The following is a 22,867-nucleotide window of genomic DNA, read 5'->3' on the forward strand; positions in this document are numbered from 1 at the left end:
CCTCTATCTCCAGGCTGAGGGTATAGCTGATGGAGGAGGGGCTTAACAGTTTTACTTAGTGTCACGCCTCCTAGGGAGCTGAGCTATACCCAAGGTCTGTGTCCCCCAAGGAAAATGGGCGAGAAAATTGTTTTCTATTAGTATTGACTTTTAAAAGAATAACTCTTTCTGACAGACGTGCCTCTCTAAGCGAGCAGACTATAAAGACAATGTTGGGTCAGTAATAACAGAAGGTTTAAGGCCCATTTATAAGTGGGCAATTTTCGGGAAGGAGTGTTCCTAGTAGGAACTTTTGTCCCTGATAAGTGCCTTTAATAAAAATGCCACGATCACCCAACGAACCAGAAAACACTCCGCAATTGGACGAAAGATACCAAAATCAGGTAGAAAATTGCGCTGCCCAAAAACAATGATTCTCTATGGGGAATACATGATCGCTGTAGCAATAACGTGTCCCTATACAAATGCAGCTCTCAACTCCTCCAACAAGCAGGCAATTATCGGAAAAAACTGTTCATTCCCAATAATTGCCTGCTGTGTCGGCTTGTGCAAAGGAGTCTCTATATTCACCTGTACTACTGATTCCTACAAAGCAGTCTGCAAATTTATTAACTACGTAAGCGTTGGAAAAAAACTTACCAAAGTCAAAAGAAATGGGCTGTGTTAAACCTTCAAGCGTACTTATTTTTTGCCTTAACAAAAACAAAAAGTATATCTCACTATATATATATATATATACATATAATTAAAGTCCAAAACCATGCATACATTGGCATACATTTCTACAGCATCCATGCTTAAAAGGGTTACGCAGTGCAAAGATATTAACCTCCTAAATGTCACCTCAAAATTAGAAAAACCCTCCCAAATCTCACTTTTTTAATGTCGTTTTTTTGAATAGGTGTCTGAAGTAAATCTTGAAGGCGCACAACTTAGGGGACACAATTGCAACTCCTTAACGACCAACAATACGTTCCAGCAGTCATAACTTTAATTTTTTTCAAGTTTTTTTTTTTTTTACTTTGGAGAATAGTTGTAGTTTTTTTATTTATTTTTAGGAACCATTTTGGGCTATATATATTGTTTTAAATAACATTGTTTTATTGTAAGGAGAAACCCCCCCAGCAATTTTAACATTATCTTGTGGAATTTATTTACATATATATATATATATATATATATATATATATATATATATATATATATATATATATATATATATATTTTTTTTTTTTCTTTCTTCCTGCAGGCTGTCAGCTCCCCAACTGTCCCACTTCCAGACTTAAGGAGGGGGGGCTTCTTTAGCTGCTCATTCCGAGCTTTTAAAGAATACCAGAATTACAGCATTATCTTCACTTCATCGGAATAGATCGCTGTTAGAAATCAAGATAGCAAATGAAAAGTAAGAGTAGAATTTACCCTATTAGGGCCCGCAATCCAGGAGATAAGGCACGGAACAGAATCCCATGGAAGCACTGCTTCCGTGGGTTTTTTGTCTGTGCCTCTGCACCACAAAAAAGTAGTGCATGCACTACCTTTTTGCTGTGCGGACCATCAAATCCCACTCAAGTAAATAGTGTGGCTGCAGTCTGCAGACGAAGACCGGTCGCTGCAAGTCTATTGCGGTCCACACACGTTGTGTGCATGAGGCCTTATTCTCTACTTGAATTCTAACAATGATATCCCCTGCTGATGTTGTACTAATAGTATGATTCTGTATGTGATTGTGTGAAAGCTTGGACTGTCAGCTTTCAAAAAAGACCAGGCCCATGTCTCTAGCTTCTCCCAATCCAGAGATATGCCAAATCAGTACCCCCCCCCCCCCCCGCTTTTCTGCCCAAACTGTGCTTGGGGTAAGTAGTTAGTTAATTGTGTTTTCTCCATGTCAGACAATGGGGGCATATTGCGCTGCTTCCTATTCAAAATTACCTGCTAGTCATCTCCTTGGTAGAGGTGGTGCAGGTGAATTACAGCTGGTTGTCCCATTCAACTGAACGGTAGAAGCTGTAATTACACTGCAGCGCCATTGCAAAGGAGACGGCATGCAAGTAATTCTGAAGAGGAAGCAGTGCTCGCATGAGTACCAGTACTCCATTAAACAGCTGTTTGTGGTCCACCACCAATCTGATGGACATCAATATCTTTATAATCTCTTTATAATCATAATGGTGTGAGCCAGCCCTTCTACAGCATGGTTAGTGGATGCACAGGAGGATGGTTTACCTCTAACCGGCAGGAGCCTATGCTGCTTAGACCCCATAATAAACCATTACAGTTAACTTTGGATGGCTGAGAATTTAGAGAGCCAATCTACAGACACATTCACATCTACATGTAACATCACAAATCGCTCTTATCAAAAGGATGAAATTTGACTGCACCCCTACAAAACCCAGCAACTGCTCCCAAATTCCCATTTTGCATTAAAGGAATTTTCTGAAACCCTGAAAAAAAATAAAAATAATAGCTGTACTACTCTCCTGTCTGATCTGCCACCTCTGTGACCCAGCCAAACTTTCTTTCCAGCACTGCTGTGATGACATACCTGAAATGACTAGTGAGGCCAATTGGCTGCAGTAGTCATGTGGGTACTTAGGGATGTCATCACTGCAGGAACAAACAAAAACCAACTGGAAGAACCAGAGTAGCAGTACTGGAACAGCAGGCAAGTAAGACAAACCACTTTTGTGATTTAATAGTACTCCCTGCTGTTACATCAGTTTTTAGGGGACCACTAAAGGGGACCTGTCTATTTTAGTACCTACTTACATTCCCTGTGTAATAACTGTTCCAGAACATCTGTTCTTATGACTTAATGTTGTGCTGTTCTTCTCTTATTCCTGATAGAAGTTTATGGATTAAGGTATAGATGGGTGTTACTACATGGGGGAGTCTGTCCCTGCAGTCTGCCACTAGCAGCTCTTATTGAACAATGTGAGACTGTGCAGGAACACTCCACCCAACTGGTGACTCCCATCTGTACCTTTATCCATAAACTTCTTGCAAGAATAATAGAAGAACAGCACAATAGAGTTAGAAGAATAGATGCTCCAGAATTGCCATTTCACAAGAAATATAATTATTTACTAAAACTAACATGTCCGGAGAGGTGCCAAGTGCCCTTTAAAGGGGTTGTCTGGGTTCAGAGCTGAACCCGAACACACCCAGAATTTCACCCAGGCAGCCCCCCTGATGTTAGCATTGGAGCATTTCATTCTCCAAAGCTCTCCCTTGCCCTGCGCTGGATCGCGCAGGGCAAGGGCTTTTTTATTTATGTTTTTACACTGCTAGGCGGAGACTTCCACCTAGCAGTCTATTCGGCGACGTCACCGGCTCGGATGGGCAGGCTTTAGCACTACTCTAGCCGTTTTTCAAAGCTAGGGCAGCGCTAAAGCCCAAAGTACTAAATTGTTGTACCTATGGTGACAAACCACATAAAAACCAAAGCTGAACTGTACAATATATACCACATAAAAACCAAAGCTGAACTGTACAATATACAGACGTGGACAAAATTGTTGGTACCCTTTGGTCAATGAAAGAAAAAGTCACAATGGTCACAGAAATAACTTTAATCTGACAAAAGTAATAATAAATTAAAATTCTATAAATGTTAACCAATGAAAGTCAGACATTGTTTTTCAACCATGCTTCAACAGAATTATGTAAAAAAATAAACTCATGAAACAGGCATGGACAAAAATGATGGTACCCCTAGAAAACACAGAACATAATGTGACCAAAGGGACATGTTAATTCAAGGTGTGTCCACTAATTAGCATCACAGGTGTCTACAACCTTGTAATCAGCCATTGGGCCTATATATATGGCTCCAGGTAATCACTGTGTTGTTTGGTGATATGGTGTGTACCACACTCGACATGGACCAGAGGAAGCAAAGGAAAGAGCTGTCTCAAGAGATCAGAAAGAAAATTATAGACAAGCATGTTAAAGGTAAAGGCTATAAGACCATCTCCAAGCAACTAGATGTTCCTGTGAGTACAGTTGCACATATTATTCATAAGTTTAAGATCCATGGGACTGTAGCCAACCTCCCTGGACGTGGCCGCAGGAGGAAAATTGATGACAAATCTAAGAGACGGATAATCCGAATGGTAACAAAAGAGCCTAGAAAGACTTCTAAAGAGATTCAAGGTGAACTTCATGCTCAAGGAACATCAGTGTCAGATCGCACCATCCGTCGTTGTTTGAGCCAAAGTGGACTACATGGGAGACGACCAAGGAGGACACCATTGTTGAAAACGAATCATAAAAAAGCAAGACTGGAATATGCCAAACTACATGTTGACAAGCCACAAAGCTTCTGGGAGAATGTCCTGTGGACAGATGAGACAAAAATCGAAGTTTTTGCCAAGGCACATCAGCTGTATGTTCACAGACGAAAAAATGAAGCATATCAAGAAAAGAACACTGTCCCTACTGTGAAACATGGAGGAGGCTCTGTTATGTTCTGGGGCTGCTTTGCTGCGTCTGGCACAGGGTGTCTTGAATCTGTGCAGGGTACAATGAAATCTCAAGACTATCAAGGAATTCTAGAGAGAAATGTACTAGCCAGTGTCAGAAAGCTTGGTCTCAGTCGCAGGTCATGGGTCTTGCAACAGGACAATGACCCAAAACACACCGCTAAAAACACCCAAGAATGGCTAAGAGGAAAAAATTGGACTATTCTAAAGTGGCCTTCTATGAGCCCTGACCTCAATCCTATTGAGCATCTTTGGAAGGAGCTGAAACATGCAGTCTGGAAAAGGCACCCTTCAAACCGGACACAACTGGAGCAGTTTGCTCATGAGGAGTGGGCCAAAATACCTGCTGAGAGGTGCAGATGTCTCATTGACAGTTACAGGAAGCGTTTGATTGCAGTGATTGCCTCAAAAGGTTGCGCAACAAAATATTAAGTTAGGGGTACCATCATTTTTGTCCATGCCTGTTTCATGAGTTTATTTTTTTACATAATTCTGTTGAAGCATGGTTGAAAAACAATGTCTGACTTTCATTGGTTAACATTTATAGAATTTTAATTTATTATTACTTTTGTCAGATTAAAGTTATTTCTGTGACCATTGTGACTTTTTCTTTCATTGACCAAAGGGTACCAACAATTTTGTCCACGTCTGTATACAAGAAAAAAGTCCATACCTGAGCAATCCAAACAGAAGATCGGTGGATTCTACAAGTGCAGTTTCAGTCACCCAATGAAAGCCAAAAATCTCTACGGTGTCCGTCTCATAGTCAGTTGGAGAAGGGTCAAGCTTCAACAAGAGCCTAGAAAACAAAGTCATAACCAAACAGGTACATAAAACAAGGATGCTGCTTTATCATGCTTCTGGAGGCCTTAGGCCAGTGATGGTGAACCTTTTAGAGACAGAGTGCCCAAACTGCAACCAAAACCCCACTTATTTATCGAAAAGTGCCAGCACAGCAATTTAATCTGAATACCACAGTCCAATATAGTCTATCTTCCATGTACTTTATCATTTAGCTATAATAGCCTGCCTACATTCAATGCGCTGTCTGTGCTGTTTCGGGTTGTTTCGGGTATCAAACTTTTCGATATCCAAACAATACTTTTAGCCCATATCGATACGATAGCAGGATTTGTCTTTTATCGATCCTAGGCTGTGCTACTGCACAGCCTAGTATCAGAGAATATGGATCGGGCTGCTCTCAGCAGCACAGAGGAGAAGGAAGCAGTCTCTCCCTCCCCCTTGTGCTGCTGCCGCTGCCTCCAATGAGAGCTCAGAGGGGCGGAGGAGGGGAGGGGCTGTGGCCACTGCGCCACCAATGATAACTAACGTTTAATACATTACAAATGCAGGCGGCGGCAGAAACACGTTGCCGGCACCCTGCCTCTGACAGGACGCTGCAATCGTGCGACACCTGAGGGATTAATTGCCGCGGATCGCAGCGCCCTGTCAGAGGTCGGGTGCCAACAATGTGTTTCTGCCACCGGCTGTATTTGTATTAAAAGTTAATTATCATTGGTGGCGCAGTGCGCCCTCCCCCCAACCCCCCCTCCACAGTATTAAAAACATTGGTGGCGCAGCCCCCTCCCCAGTATTAAAATCATTGGTGGCAGTGGCCACAAAGTCCCCTCGCCTCCTCTCATTGGTGGCAGTGGCAGCTTCTGATCGGAGCCCCAGCAGTGTAATTGCGGGGCTCCAATCGGTTACCATGGCAGCCAGGACGCTACTGAAGCCCTGGCTGCCATGGTCAGCACTATGCACAGGGCAAGTGTAAAGTCCTGTTCACCCTAATAGAGCTCTATTAGGGTGAATAGTCAAGGGATTGAAGGATCCCAGGTTCTAGCCCCTAAGGGGGGAAATAGTTATTAAGTTAATTATTAAATAAACTGTAAAAAAAAAAAAAAAAAAAAAATTTTTTAAAACAAACACACCAAAATATTAAGTATAAATCACCCCCTTCCCCAATATTACATATAAAATATATAAACAATAAATAAAATATTACATATCACCACGTCTGAAAAGTCCAAACTATTAAAATAACGAGATTTTTGTATAACTTACCAGTAAAATCTCTTTCTCGCTCTTTCCTTGGGGGACACAGAAGACCTTGGGTATAGCTCATCTCCATAGGAGGCGTGACACTAAGTGAAAACTGTTAGCCCCTCCTCCACAGCTATACCCTCAGCCTGGAGAGAGAGACTGCCAGTTGCGTGTCCAAGCAGTGAGAAAAGGCAAAGTCCAACAAGGAACCAACAAGCCAACTACCCAACGGGTAACAAAAACTCGGAAAACGCACAGAGAAAAAACAATTAATGGGTGGGTGCTGTGTCCCCCAAGGAAAGAGCGAGAAAGAGATTTTACTGGTAAGAAATACAAAAATCTCGTTTTCTCGCCCAGTTTCCTTGGGGGACACAGAAGACCTTGGGACGTTCAAAAGCAGTCCAAAAGGGGGAGGGACCACAGCACCAAGGTGAAGCACCCGAAAGGCATCAATGAACCGCCGCCTGTAAACCCAGGCGGGGTAAGGCAGCATCTGCCAAAGTCAGAGTATGCACCCTGTAGAACTCAGTAAGGCGTGCAAGGCAGACCTGTGGCCGCCGTGCCCAAATGCACGGCCGAAGCCCAATGCCTCCGGCCCAGGAGGCACCGACCGCTCTGGTGAAAGGAACGGTGACACCAAGACAGAATCCTGCCCTAGGTGCAATAACCTCAGCAATAGCCAATCTGATCAAGCGGAGGAAAAACACCCTGGAGTCTGTCAACCCTATGCACAGACCTCCTGGAACCCCAAGAGGCCGAACGACTGCAAGAGTCGGAGATCTCCAAGTAAAAAACGGCCAGGCCCAAACAACGTCCAAATAGGTGAGGTGTTGAAGCGAAAGGCAACACCACCTTCAGAAGGAAGGAAGGAAGGAAGAAACGAGATGCAGAACAGCCCTGTCCTGGAAAAGACAGAAAGCTTGTAACAAAAAAAGGGGGCCATGCCGGCACCCGTCAGAGACACGACTGATACGGAACACAACCGTACAGGACAGAAGGATAGAGAGAACTCCTGTAACGGCTCCAAGGGCAAGATCGGAGCGCCGAGAGCTCAGGATATAGTCCCCAGGGCGGTACCGAAGGACAGTACAGAGGAACCAAAGAGCCACTCCGAGGAAGAAGGTCTTGGCAGGCCCAGAGGGCCGGGAACGCTGGAAGAGAAAGAACAGCGCCGACACTTGACACCTCAACTAAAAGACAGAACCATGGGGAAAGAACTTCAGAGTGGGGAATGCACAGCTTCCCACAGAACCCCAGACAAGAAACCCTAAGTCTTACGACAGATCCTGGACGAGACACAGCCAGGAGTGGACAGCAGTGAACCCGCTGGAGTCGCCTGGCAAGCAGGCGAAAACCCAATGAGAACAGGCGCAGACCAGTAACACGGGCAGAAGGGTCGACAAAACTAGCCCCGTCGGCCCTCGAACAACGTTGACCCGCATCCACCCGAATGGGGGAGCAGAAGGACAGATGGAAAGAACCCAAAGGATCCGCCAGATGCCAGGAGAAGGCAGGCTAAAGTCCATGCTGATGTAACCACGTTGTACAGCCCCTGTGTGGGATCAAAGGACAATCTGAACCGAAAAGGTAGTCCCCCCAAGTTATCGAGAAGGTAAGTCTACATCAGGACCATCGTCTTAGAACGGGCCACGCAATCTGCACCCAGCGGGAGGACAGAACGCGGTAGACTCGGTAAACAAGCACACAGCTAATAAGGCCAGCGTGAACAAGGGAGACAGTACGAGGCCAAAAGGAACACCGGAACCATCCACAGGAACAACCATGCTCACCCCAGAGGGGAGGACAGTGAAAACACAGCCTCCGAAGTCTGGCGGGAAGCCACATCGGAGTGATCTGTATAGAGCGGGAGCCAAACAAAGCCGGCGAAAAGAGGCAGTCGAGACAGAGGCCGACATAACACCCTCCAACCGAAAGGAGGAGGAGTGGGCAACAGGGAAGCCATAGGACAGCTCAAAGGCAGAACCCGCTACACTGTGAGACGCCCGGTCCACCGCCTCGCAGAAGGCGAATACCTTGAAGAACCCAAGGCGGAGGTCCTCCGGACCTGGGTAATCCAGCACCCAAGAGAAGTTGGGTGACCGTCCCGAGAAGAGCAGCCCGAACCCGGTAGCAGATCAGACAGAAGCGTAGAGGCGCCAAGAGGAAGGACTCATACCACACTGCATCCGAAGAGGAGGAAATTGCGGCAGGCAAGGGAACCGCAGTCCTGCCAGCGCCAATGACGAATTCGAGAGGCGCCTCAGACAACAGCACTCTCGACCATGTGACCACTTGCGCAGGGAAGCAATGCTGCAGAAGGACGCAAAGGGCATGCATCTAGGACCCACGAACACTCCCTGGAATGAAAGGCCAACTAAATGAATGAGCACCACCCAGCTCGGTGCAGCAGAGAGAAATAGAGCCTGTCCGGTCAGGAGGACAGAATGAACTCCCTAGGGACGAGTGCAAGGCTGGCGGCAAGCATCGTCTCCCAAGAAACAAAGGTATGCCGCAGGAAGCAGGTGAGGCATACGAACGAGCAGCCCCGCAAGCAGCGAGAAGGCCAACCCACCTAGAAAAAAAGGGGGGCTCGTCCCAGAGCGCAACAGCATGTACGGAATCGCAAAGTGCAACCTGAAAGGGAGTTATGCACAAAACCAGTATAGCATGCGATGGAACGCAATCAGTCCACCCCGAAAGGGGGGAAATTGTACCTGGCCAACTGCAGTTGGCAAGAGTGCAAAGACCCGTCCCAAAAGGGAGTGATGCCTAAGGCCGAACCTACTTCAGAGAAGCAGGACATACCCTATAAACCAGCAGGAACGCAGGAGGTCCACCTAGTGAAAGGGGAACATGCACAGGGGCATCCTAGCATTAAAGGAGTGTGCAATAATACACCCAACACTGAACTCAGCGAGAGAGTAACTACTCTGCCAATGAATGGGGACATGTACAAGTCCAACCCAGCCATATAAGGACAGCCGTGAATCCCATGAGCGTGCCAAATTCTGCCCTGAAGTGAGAGGTGGTCACGCACAAGGCCAGCACCGTATCCAATGGAAGTGCAAGCGTTCCACCCATGTTAGAGGGCCATTCTCATGGCCAGCAATGTATCCGGTGAGAGTGTAGCACACCGCCCAGAAAAAAGGGGGTAAAGCACATGGCCAGCATCTCCTCCAGGGAGAGTGCGAGCACACCGCCATGCATGGGAGTCATACACATGGCCAGCAACGTACTGGCGAGAGACAAACACAGTCACTAAGAACGCGTGCATGTCGCCTGAGGAAGGAAGGCATGCCCCTGGCTGGCAGCGAATCCAGCAAGAGTGCGTACACCGCCTACGGAAGAGGGGTCATGCCTATGGCCGACAGCGGATCCAGCGAGAGAGCAAGCACCCTGCCATGTATGGGGTACATGCACGTGGCCAGCAACGTACCTGCGAGGAAACACCCAAAGACAGAGGGATGTATGTATGCTGCCTGAGGGAAGGAGGCATACCCAAGGCCGGCAGGGAATCCAATGAGAGTGCAGCATACCGCCTAAAAAATGGCCGGCAGCGCAACCAGTGAGAGTGCAGCACAATAACATAGTACATAAGTACATCATAGCACATCTGCGAGAGTGCAGCATTCCGCCTATGGAAGGGGGTCGTGCACATAGCCAGTACCGTATCCGGTGAAAGTGCAGTATCCCGCCTAAAAAAGGGGGGCATGCACATGATCGGCAACAGATCCCGAGAGAGTGCTGCGTTCCGCCCAGGAAGGGGGTCACGCACATGGCCGGCAGCGAATCCAGTGAGTGCAGCGTTCCGCCCACGGAAGGGGGTCACGCACATGGCCGGCAGCAAATCCAGAGAGTGCAGCGTTCCGCTTATGGAAGGGGGTCGTGCACAAGGCCAGCACCGTATCCGGTGAAGGTGCAGCATTCCGCCTAAGAAGGGGGTCATGCACATGGCCAGCCAGGGAGAGTGCAGTAGCCCGCCTAGGAGGGGGGGGGGGATGCACATGGCAGGCACCATAACTGGAGAGATTATGAATGCTGCCTACAGAGGGCCGAATGCACTTGGCCAGCGCCGTATCCTGGAAGAGGCAAGAAAACCGCCTAAAAGGGGAAATGCCCTAGCAGCGACGCAGGCTGGGAGCGCAACACCATGCCGCCTGTGGAAAGAGGTCATGCAGACATGCAGCATTACTGATGAGGCTGCAGCGTCAAGCGCAGCCCAATAGAAAACATGATCTATTATTTTTATGTTATTTCATTTTTTTTATTTATTTATTTTTTTATTATTATTTAAACTCAGCCTCTGAGGCTAAAGGGGAGCCACCATATAGGGGCCCTGAGAGACAGAGAAAAAAGGGGGGCCAACTATACAGACCCATTTTTGGGAGCCGGCCTGCACCCAAAGGGTTAACAGGGATCCGGCCTGGAGGGCGGCGTGCGATCCCCTGGGGGCGGAGGAACCTCCAGGCGGGAAAATTCGCGCCTGGAGAAGTTCCCGCCCCCTCCACCAGACCCTCCACCAGAGGCCGGAATATTGCGGCCTAGTAGGCCGCGAAGCCGGGGGCTAAATTGCGGCGCCCGGCCCGTCATACCGCCGGGACCTGCGGCAGAACGGCGCTTCAAACCGGCCGCGGGAGCCCACCCCGCGGGCCGGTCGGGATTGCGGCTCAGCAGGCCGAAGCCTGGGACCAAAGTAGCGGAGCCCCGCCGACCGCCACCTGCTGGGGCATAGCCCAATGCCGGCCGCGGGAGCCCACCCCGCCGGCCAGAAGAGACAGGGGCCCGTAATGGCGGTTTGCCGGCGCGGGAGCCCACCCGGCCGGCCGGAAGAGACAGGGACCGGAATGGTGGCTCGCTGGCCGCGGGAGCCCACCCCGCCGGCCGGAAGTAAGGGGGCCTGGAATGGCGGACCGCCGCGGGAGCCGCGGAGCCTAAAATCTTTTGCGGCGCCCGGCCGCACCGGATATATTAGTGCTGACCGGACCGGTGCCCGTGATGGGTCAGGGGCAGCAAGGCGCGGGCCCTCTGGCCCTGAAGCAGTGGCCGGTAAGAGGGAGGGGGACCCTGAGACCGGGTCTGTGAGGGTGGGAAGCCTGCCTAACCCCTACGTCAGGGGCAGCTAGGTGCAGCTCCCCAGGCATCCTTCTTGCAGGAAGAAGGGTGCCAATGTCCTATGGGAGCAGAATGTCGCCCTGTGCAGCCAGGGCCAGCCTAGGGCTAGCAGGGACAAAAGGGTCCAGAGGCCCTGTCAGTATGGGGGTCAGGCACGCAGGAGACCGGGGTGGGGTGAGGGGTGAGGGGGGGGACGTAGGGCTGGAGAAGCCAATCTCTCACCATAGCCGTCTTCACCCTCGGTCCGTTCCAGCAGGGTCGCCCCTTCAGCTACTGGCACCGTAGTGGCAGGACGCTGGAAGAGGGACTTGGCGTGCGGGCGACCCTTGTGCTGGCGGGATGTAGGGGAGCTGGGCTGCCCTGATCCACCTTGCCTTCTGTGGGGGAGGCAGCAGTGCGGATGACCGGCACTGGCGCAGCTCGACCCCGGGAGAAACAGAGAGGTCTAGTGCGTCTCTGTTGTCCCTGATGTTCTGGAACAAAAAGAAAAGAAAAAAGTAAAAATCAAAAATTAAAACAAGGAGAATCAGCCCTGCAGAGCAGGGAGTGTCTTGCCTCCTTGGACACTAAGCAAAAAACTGGCAGTCTCTCTCTCCAGGCTGAGGGTATAGCTGTGGAGGAGGGGCTAACAGTTTTCACTTAGTGTCACGCCTCCTATGGAGATGAGCTATACCCAAGGTCTTCTGTGTCCCCCAAGGAAACTGGGCGAGAAATTAAAAAATATCTCCTAAGCGGTGAATGCCGTAAAAGAAAAAAAAAAAGAAAAAAAGAAAAACTGCATGATTCACCATTTTTTTTGTCACCTTCTCCCCCCCCCCCCCCCCCAAAAAAATAGGATAGGACTGTCCGATTTTGGACGTTCCATAAAATCCTGAATGCACGCAGCTTTTTTTGCATTTTATTTTTTTTGCGTGGTATCGAGTATCGCAATACTTTTTTATGGTATCGAAACCAAATCAAAATTTTGGTATCGAAACAACCCTAGTGCATCATGCACTGATGAATGGCAGGAAAAGTCTAAGAAGTATTGGTACACCATGGACGTTTCCCAGGGTGCGGGTGCCCACAGATAGGGCTCCGAGTGCCACCTCTGGCACCCGTGCCATAGGTTCGCCATCACTGCCCTAGGCCAAGGCTCCGTGCCGATTTATAGGTACATTTTAATGGACTTCTATAGATGACATGCACCAGAAATGTCACAAGCCTCAAAATCCAACACTGCTGTATTTCTTGCAATATTTGCGTAAAAGCAATAGAATACTCTTCCCCTATTTACTACTATTCGCAGGTTTGTGAATATCGCATTAAAACAATAAATGGTCATGAAGCCCTGGACTAAAAACATCACATTTTCATCACGAAGATAAAGTAAAATAAAATAAAATAAAATAAAATAAAAAGGAATGGACAGAATTATATTTTTTTTAAACACATAAGTGTAGTTTAGAAAACTGTTTTTCAGATATTCTATTTGGACATTTTGCAGTTCATGCAGGACCTCCATCAACTGAGGGGCTATTAAATGAGCCGAGCATAAGGACAACTACTGTTCCTATAATTGTCTTGTTTAAATGTGCTGCCAAACACCTGCTTATTCATCTGGTGATCATCATTTTTGGTCACAATTCCATAGAAGAAGCGGGCGGCGCTGCCTGCAGGAGCGATAGAAGATGCTGCCCGTTTCTTCTATGGTTTTGTGACCTCAGGACCTTCCCAGGGACATGAGCAGAGGCGAGGTGCAGCCACGCTGGGAGCTGTATATGCTAGTACGGGAGTGTGCCTTTCTGCACAACAATTCCAGGTAAGCATGCATTTGGCACTTTATCCTCTTTACACCCCATGGTCCCATCCATTGCGCCCCCAAAAAATTACCCTGATCACCCTGTCAAAACAGGGATTGGCTGCCTAAAAAACAATGAATCTGTATGGGTAGTAGCAATATACCCAGCCATCACCGCCACTCCTGAGCTGTGAGTTGGCCTGTGTAAGGCCTCTTTCACACGAGCGTGACGGATTGGCTCCGGATGAATTCAGTGAAACTCGCACCATTTTGCAAGCAAGTTCAGTCAGTTTTATCTGCGATTGCGTTCAGTTGTTTCCACGCGGGTGCAATGCGTTTAGATGCATTTTTCACGCAGGTGATAAAAACTGAAGGTTTACAAACAACATCTCCTAGTGAAAAACAACCATCAGTGAAAAACACATTGCATCCGCACTTGCTTCCGGATACAATGCGTTTTTCACCGAAGCCCCATTCACTTCTATGGGGCCGGGGCTGCATGAAAAACGCAGAATATAGAATATTTTCATGCAACGCACAAGTGATGCGTGAAAAACAACTCTCATGTGTATAGACTTATTGAAATGAATGGGTCAGGATTCAGTGAAGGTGCTATGCATTCACGTCATGCACTGCACCTCCGCAGAAAACTTGCTCGTGTGAAAGGGGCCTAAAAGGGTCATTAGTCCTGAGTGGAGATCAACTATAGCGTCTCTCTGGTGGACTCAGGCTGCCACGCACTGCACTGACAGACTATTCCTCTCAGTGCAGCTGCCTCCCAGATACAGTGCCATCTCATGCTCCAATGCGCTCCCTTGTATTGTGCTAGATCGCGCAGGGCACAAGCTCTTTTCTTTACAATAAGGGTACTTTCACACTTGCGGCAGAGGATTTCGGCAGGCAGTTCCATCGCCGGAACTGCCTGCTGGATCCGTCAAAACATATGCCAACTCATGGCATTTGTCAGACGGATCAGAATCCTGATCCGCATGACAAATGCATTGAAATGCCGGATCCGTCTCTCTGGTGTCATCCGGAAAAACGGATCCGACATTTTTTTTTTTCACAATTTTTGCAGTCTGAGCATATGCAGACTGCAAAAACTGATTCAGTTTGCCGGAACACTCGGGCCGGATCCGGCATTAATGCATGTCAATGGGGAAAAATGCGGGCATTTAAGCTAGTGTTCCGTTTTTTTGGCCGGAGATAATACCACAGCATGCTGCGGTTTTATCTCCGTCCTGAACAGTCAAAAAGACTGAACTGAAGACATCCTGATGCATCTCTGGATTGCTCTCCATTCAGAATGCATTAGGATAAAACTGATCAGTTCTTTTCCAGTATAGAGCCCCTAGGAAGGAACTCAATACCGGAAAAGAAAAACACAAGTGAGTGTACCCCGTCCCCAACACACTGCAGGCCGGAGGCTTCTGCCCGGCAGTGTGTTCGGTGACGTCACCGGCTCTGATGGGCGGGCTTTAGCGCTGCCCTAGCAGTTTTACTGGCTAGGGCAGCGCTAAAGCCCGCACATCAGTGCCGGTGACGTCACCAGGCTTCCTGTCAGCCCCATGGAAAGCCCTGTTCATGACTGGAACTCCTGAAAATGCCTTTGTCCTGCACAATTTAGCGCAGGGCAAAGGAGAGCATCGGAGCATGAACTGCTGCAATGCTCAAGTCAGGGGGGCTGCCGGGGTGAAAATTGAGGTATGTCCGTGTTCCACTCTGAACCCGGACAACCCCTTTAAAAGGGTATCCCCGGGGGTGGGGTCTAATGTTTCCACATCCTGTAAAAAAGATGGTAGAACAAAAGACTTTTGTGCTGGAGTACCCCTTTAAAAGGTTACAGCCACATGCATGCATATGGAGCCACTGACCCCATTGTCACCAGTGAGTGACAGAATCTGTGTGTGGTGCTAGGAGATCCACTGTTTCCTTACACTCAAACAGATACACTGTATTCAGTTGGTCTGTATCTGTTATTCAGAGCTAGTGGTAGTGTCCTCTAATAGGACAGCTGTGGGATCGGAGTGCCACCAGTGCAGAGCTTGCTCAGGAATGGCAGCAGGCAGGTGTGAGCGCATCTGCACGCACAGTGAGGCGAAGACTTTTGGAAGATGGCCTGGTGTCAAGAAGGGCAGCAAAGAAGCCACTTCTCTCCAAAAAAAACATCAGGGACAGATTGATCTTCTGCAGAAAATATAGTGAATTGACTGCTGAGGATTGGGGCAAAGTCATATTCTCCGATGAAGCTTCTTTCCGATTGTTTGGGGCGTCAGGAAAAAAAGCTTGTCCGGAGAAGAAAAGGTGAGCGCTACCAGTCCTGTGTCATGCCAACAGTAAAGTATCCTGAGACCATTCGTGTGTGGGGTTGCTTCTCATCCAAGGGAGTGGGCTCACCCACAATTTTGCCCAAAAACACAGCCATAAATAAAGAATGTTACCAAAGCACCCTCCAACAGCAACTTCTTCCAACAATCCAACAACAGTTTGGTGAATAACAATGCATTTTCCAGCACGATGGAGCACCGTGCCATAAGGCAAAAGTGATAACTAAGTGGCTCGGGGACCAAAACGTTGACATTTTGGGTCCATGGCCTGGAAACTCCCCAGATCTTAGATTAGTATAGCATGTAGCGGAGCTCTGTGTGTACAGGGTGCATGCAGCAGTGTAGCATGTAGCAGAGCAGGAAGTCTGGTAGGGACGCGGTGACACGAATCTTTTAACTAAAACTCTCAGACAATTATCTGAGTCCCTGCAATAACTATACATTGTAATTACATCACAGTCTGCTCCACTGCATTCACTGCAGCAGAGCTGTGTTTGCCAGGAGCGAGTCCCTCCTGACCTTCGGTTCACTTCAGAGCCGACTCAGCAGTCGCTGTTGTACTGCGCTGCTCAACTCAGCCTGGGGGCGCTACCCGATTCCGACATGAGACGTCGGTCGGTGGGTGGAGACAGCACATTCGGAGCAAGCAGGAGGAGCCGCTGCTGGAAGAAATTGGTAGATATAGATAATGATGGGGGGAGGGCAGCCGCGGACTCAGTTTTTAAAGTGATGACGTCACGAAATATACTGCGGTATTTAGGAAACAACGATAATCGCCATATCGCCGTTTTTTTAATACCGTAGTATATCGTGATACCGGTATATCGCCCAACCGTATACTGGACTTAGTATTAACCAATAGGCCTGACAGAACAACAGACGTGCAGGTTGGGGGACACCTGGGAAATAGTGACCATAAAGTAATAACCTTCCAATTATCATTCAAAAGAGCGTTTCTACAGGGAGGAACAAAAATACCAAACTTCAAAAAAGCTACATTTCGCCAACTAAGAGAGGCCATAGGCCTAACTAACTGGGACAAAGTCCTCAAAAATAAAAATACAGCCACAAAATGGGATATCTTAAAAGCATCCTAAAATCTCATTGTGAGAGGTACTCACTGGCTATGAGCTGTGCGCTGCGATTGGCCAGTACTGCAGCAAGGGACACGCCTCCTACAAAAAAAATCAGTCCAATACAACAGACGGAGCTGAGACACCGGAGCCTATACCGGGCGTACGGAGCGGCGCCCAGACATACTAGTAAGTGCAGGGGGACCCCTGGGCGCCGCTCTGCCCACAGGTATAGTTAGTTTTTAGTTTGTATATTAGTGAAAGGTCCTCTTTAACACTGAAGAGGACAGTATACTACTACAGAGCGATCTGGATAGATTGCAGGCTTGGGCAGATAAGTGGCAGATGAGGTTTTACACTGACAAATGTAAGGTTATGTACATGGGAAGGAATAATGCAAGTCACCCGTACATACTAAATGGTAAAACACTTGGTAACTCTGACATGGAAAAGGATCTAGAAATTTTTATAAACAGCAAACTAAGCTGCAAAAAAACTGTGTCAGGCAGCTGCTGCCAAGGCCAATAAGATAATGGGTTGCATCAAAAGGGGCATAGATGCCCGTGATGAGAAGATAGTCGTACCCCTTTACAAATCGCTAGTCAGACCACACATGGAATACTATGTACAGTTCTGGGCTCCGGTAAACAAGGCAGACATAGAGCTGGAGAGGGTCCAGAGGAGGGCAACTAAAGTAATATCTGGAATGGGGCAACTACAGTACCCTGAAAGATTATCAAAATTAGGGTTATTCACTTTAGAAAAAGGACGACTGAGGGGATATCTAATTACTATGTATAAATATATCAGGGGTCAGTACAGAGATCTCTCCCATCATCAATTTATCCCCAGGACTGTGACAAGGGGAAAGAAGGTTTGTACACAAACATAGAAGAGGGTTCTTTACAGTAAGAGCAGTGAGACTATGGAACTCTCTGCCTGAGGAGGTGGTGATGGCGAGTTCACTAAATAATAATATTACAGGCTATAGCTACTAGAGAGGGGTCGTTGATCCAGGGAGTTATTCCGATTGCCCGATTGGAGTCGGGAAGGAATTTTTTATTCCCCTTAAGTGGGAAAAATTGGCTTCTACCTCACAGGTTGTTTTTTTTTGCCTTCCTCTGGATCAACTTGCAGGATGACAGGCCGAACTGGATGGACAAATGCCTTTTTTTGGCCTTATGTACTATGTTACTACTATGTTATTGGTCTAATATGTGCATGTAGTCACCAGTAGTACCCCCATATTACTGTCAAGCCCCAAACCGTTCCGAGTGGGTAGATTTTAAATGGGCTGCTGGGGACTTGCAACAAAAATTCTCTCAAAGAGGATACCCCAGATCATGTCTTACCGAGGCGTATACACACACCAGCCAGCAATAGAAACTACCTCCTCATTCCCAAAAAACGAGCGACAGTACGGTCCGGATTAGGGATCGCCCAATTATCGGTTTTACCGATATTATCGGCCGATATTGAGGATTTTGAAAGTTATCAGTATTGGCACCTATTTTGCCGATAACGAATCAGGAGCAAGGATCGCGCTGCTGTCAGCACGATCTGTGTTCCCTCTGCAGCACAGGGGAGAAGGAAGCAATGTCTCCCTCCCCCTGTGCCTCTGCCACCAATGAGAGGAGAGGAGAAGAGGAGGCGCTGTGGTCACTGCGCCAACAATGATGTTAACTCACTCATTCAAATTCAACAGGAGGTAGGAGCTGGGTGCAGAATCATATCGCCGCACCCGACCTCTATGACAAGTAGCTGAGATCCGCGGCAATTAACCCCTGCCGCACCTGAGGGGTTAACTGCCGCGGATCGCAGCTACTTGTCATAGAGGTCGGGTGCGGCTATATGATTCTGCAGCCAGCACCCGCCTCCTGTGTATGAATTAATGGGAGAGTTATCTTCATTGGTGGCGCAGTGCGCCCCCCCCCCAGTATTAATCATTAGTGGCAGTGGCCACAGGCTCCCCTCCTCCTCATTGGTGGCAGTAGCAGCTTCTGATCGGAGCCCCATTCATTTCAATGGTTCCGCAAAAAAAAAAAAAAAAAACGGAATGTACTCTGTATTTCCATTTTTCCGTTCTGATGAAAGATAGAACATGTCCCATTATTGCCGGCAAATCACGTTCCGTGGCTCCATTCACGCTGATCTGCTGCCGGCACCCGCCTCCTGTATTAAAGGTTGATTATCATTGGTGGTGCAGTGCGCCCCTCTCAACCCCCCCAGTATTCAAGTCATTGGTGGCAATGGCCACAGGGTCCCCTCTCCCCTCCTCATTGGTGGCAGCAGCTTCTGATCAGAGCCCCAGCAGTGTAAGCCTGGGGCTCTGATCGGTTATCATGGCAGCCAGGACACTACTGAAGCCTTGGCTGCCATAGTCAGCTCCATGCTGCTGTGTGCACAGAGCACAGCGCAGCAGGGAGAGTGTGAAGTCCCATTCACCCTAATAGAGTTCTATCAGGGTGAATAGGACCAGGGTTCTAGCACCTAAGGGGGCTAAAAGTTAGTTTACAAAAAAAGCACCAAAATATTAAGTATAAATGAAAAAGAAAGATTTACAAAAAAAAAAAAAAAAGCTGCACGATAACAATAAACATGTTAATTTTCAGCAGATTTGTGTAAAAAAATGAAAATGCACAGAATATCGGTATAAATTATCAGCTATCGGCCTGAAAGTTCACAGATTATCGGCTCTAAGAAAATCAATATCAGTTGATCCCTAGTCCAGATTATAGGGACCTATAATGTAGCGAATAGGGAGATCCGGGACCTGTTGCATGAACACTGGGGGCTCCTAAAAACGGACCCAGCGATAGGACACCTGGTGGGAGACCGTCCCTTAATAACCTACAGAAGGGGAAGCAATCTGAGGGATAAGCTGGTACAGTCTGTACAATCCTCCACTTGAATTTACTTGGTTGAACACCAAACCTTTGGGCACATTCAGATGCTCCAACGGCATAGCATGCAAGGCGATGAAAAGGTGATGCTGTACAATGCACCTTGACAGGCCGCACTTACATCAGGTCCTTCATAAACTGTAGGACAATTGGAATGGTGTATGTGGCTACACGCACCTGCCTGCCTCAAGCAATATTTAAGACCAAGAGAGAGTTTCGGAGGCGTATAAGGGAATATCTCTAAACAGGATGACACACCAATTGTGCAACATGTCAAGGAATGTCCTCCAGAAGAGGAATTGCATCACGTTTCAGGGTATTGAGCATGTGAGGGGCTTCCTTTAGAGGGGGTGACAAGAACAATCGATTGCTGCATAAAAAAGCACAATGGACTTTCACACTACAAACACTAAAACCAAGCGGCCGCAATCATTTCATTTCATATACCTGCTTCATCTAATCATTGAAATTCTGCCGATGTATGTGGGTGAGTGGTCCCTACTCGCATCCTATTAGTAATAATCCCACTATGCTAGTCAAAGATGTGACTAGAATATCTTACTAGCGTTTTCGGGTCAGTGGATGCTTTTATCCCTAGCATGTTGCGGCCTGTCACGGAAGGTGTACAGGAAACAAGACAATGCAAAAATGAATATATGACTCACTGGATCCAAAACTAAGGAACAAAAGGGAGACCCCTGCATAAGACCTGGCACTCTCCCTGACTCTGCTCAGCCTATGCAAACACCCCAATGGTGGATGATCGCATATCCACGAACCTCGACTATATAACACCTGAACACCCTACAATAGTGAGGGGACACGACCACCGGCTCCCTACTCTAGACACGGAGGGAGTCAGGGTCACCTGGGATCCAGCAAACATAAAATCACAAATGAATGTACACTTATCTTGTAGCAGACTGGGAAATGGATCAGCATGCACACACACACTCCAGGAAGTTGTATAAACCGCACACTAATGCATTATGGGGAGGAATTTAAAGGGATGCAATCAGTCCAACTACAAGACAGCTGAGAGAGGCTAACGAGATGAGGAACTAGAAACCAAAACAAAGAAGCTCAAGGAGGAGGTTCTGAAAGGCATCTGTCAGAGCTTCTCAGATGTCTGGTTGTGACACGGCCATATTCCTCAGTTGTCACCTTGTTGTCATATATACAGTGCCTTGCAAAAGTATTCACCCTCCCTTGACTTTTTTCGTATTTTGTTACATTACAGCCTTAAAGGGGTTCTGCACTTTCATTTAACTGATGATCTATCCTCTGGATAGATCATCAGCTTCTGATCGGCGGGGGGCCGACACCCGGGACCCCCGCCGATCAGCTGTTTGAGAAGGCAGCGGGGCTCCAGCAGTGCAGCGGCCTTCTCACTGTTTACCACCAGCCCACTGATGTCACGACTAGCATCAGCTAGCGTGGGCGGGGCTAAGCTGCATTGAAGTGAACAGAGCTTAGCCCCGCCCACGCTAGTTGATACTAGTCGTGACGTCAGTAGGCCGACGGTAAACAGTGAGAAGGCCGTGGCGCTGCTGCCTTCTCAAACAGCTGATCGGCAGGGGTCCCAGGTGTCTGACCCCCGGCCAATCAGAAGCTGATGATCTATCCAGAGGATAGATCATCAGTTAAATTAAAGTGCAGAACCCCTTTAAGTTCAATGTTTTGTTAATCTGACTTTTATGTGATGGATAAGAACACAATAGTCTAAGTTGGTGAAGTGAAATGAGAAAAATATAATAAAACTATTGTTTAGAAATAGAAAACAGAAAATTGGCATCTGCGTATGTATTCACCCCCTTTGTTAGAAAGCCCATAAAAAGCTCTGATGCAGCCAATTACCTTCAGAAGTCAAATAATTAGTAAAATGATGTCCACCTGTGTGCAATCTAAGTGTCACATGATCTGTTATTACATATACACACTTTTTTTTTTTAAAGGCCCCAGAGGCTGCAACACCTAAGCAAGAGGCATCACTAACAAAACACTGCCATGAAGACCAAGGAACTCTCCAAACAAGTAAGGGACAATGTTCAGAAGTACAAATCTAAGGTTAATCCACGGCACTCCAATTCATGTGCAATTTTTTACATTTTATTGTGTTTACATATTAGCATTGTATACATCCAGACATGTTCTGACATCCAGCGTCATACCTACTGCACCGCCACTAAGATCCCGCTGAGGAAGGTCATAATTAGACCAAAACGTCCAGTAACTATGATTTATGTGGCTACATACTAATCATTTAATCTGGATGTATACAATGATAATCTGTAAACACAATAAAATGCAAAAATTTGCAAATGAATTGGAGTGCCGTGGATTAGGCCTTGTTCACATCACTGTTTCTCCTTTCCGTTCTCTGTTGAGGAGCAGGAGAATGGAAAGTACGGATTCTGCAGATAACTGAGACCTAACTGACCCCATAGACTATAACGGGGTCCGTTCGGGGTCGACTCAGAATATGATTTTTGAGCGGAGACTGAAGTCCTGCATGCACTTTCGTCTCCTCTCAAAAATCATGTTCTGAACGGACCCCATTATAGTCTATGGGGTCTTTAGGCTTCGTTATGCTCAGTTAGGTCTCCGTTATCTGCAGAATCCGTCCTTTCCATTCTCCTGCTCCTCAACGGAGCCGGAGAACAGAAAGGAGAAATGGTGATGTAAACGAGGCCTTAACCTTATATCTGTTCTACAACTCTCACGGGCACCCACAGTGGATTTATGGTGTGTGAAGTACACATCTCTTCAACCAGTTAAGAAGTACAAGTCAGGGTTAGGGTATAAAAAAATATTCAAATGTTTGATGATCCCCAGGAGCACCATCAAATCTATCATAACCAAATGGAAAGAACATTGCCCAACAGCAAACCTGCCAAGAAACAGCCGCCCACCAAAACTCACGGACAGGGCAAGGAAGCATTAATCCGAGAAGCAGCACAGAGACCTAAGGTAACCCTGGAGAGTTCTACAGCAGAGACTTGAGTATCTGTACATAAGACGACAATAAGCTGTACGCTCCATAAAGTTGGGCTTTATGGCAGAGTGGCCAGAAGAAAGCCATTACTTTCAGCTAAAAACAATAAGGCACGTTGTGAGTTTGTGAAAAGGCATGTGGGAGACTCCC

The 22,867-nt window shown here is 47.5% G+C and overlaps 1 protein-coding gene across 3 annotated transcripts in view; it reads right to left on the reverse strand.

Moving 5' to 3' along the window:
• Window positions 1-22,867, reverse strand: part of MMS22L (MMS22 like, DNA repair protein) — a 126,681-nt gene that overhangs the window by 90,521 nt on the left and 13,293 nt on the right. Inside the window, exons 2-3 of one of the 3 annotated variants that reach the window (XM_044289961.1) lie at window positions 5,158-5,283; window positions 640-692 (exon numbers count right to left, since the gene is read on the reverse strand). The exons of 1 other annotated variant lie outside the window; for it this stretch is intronic. In XM_044289961.1, coding sequence (XP_044145896.1) covers window positions 640-692; window positions 5,158-5,283 — 179 coding nt within the window. Of the gene's footprint in view, window positions 1-639; window positions 693-5,157; window positions 5,286-22,867 lie in introns of those variants that run through there. One more of the 3 variants, XM_044289963.1, reaches the window with a different exon arrangement.

This window comes from Bufo gargarizans, chromosome 4, assembly GCF_014858855.1.
Source record: "Bufo gargarizans isolate SCDJY-AF-19 chromosome 4, ASM1485885v1, whole genome shotgun sequence".
Taxonomy (NCBI): Eukaryota; Metazoa; Chordata; class Amphibia; order Anura; family Bufonidae; genus Bufo; species Bufo gargarizans.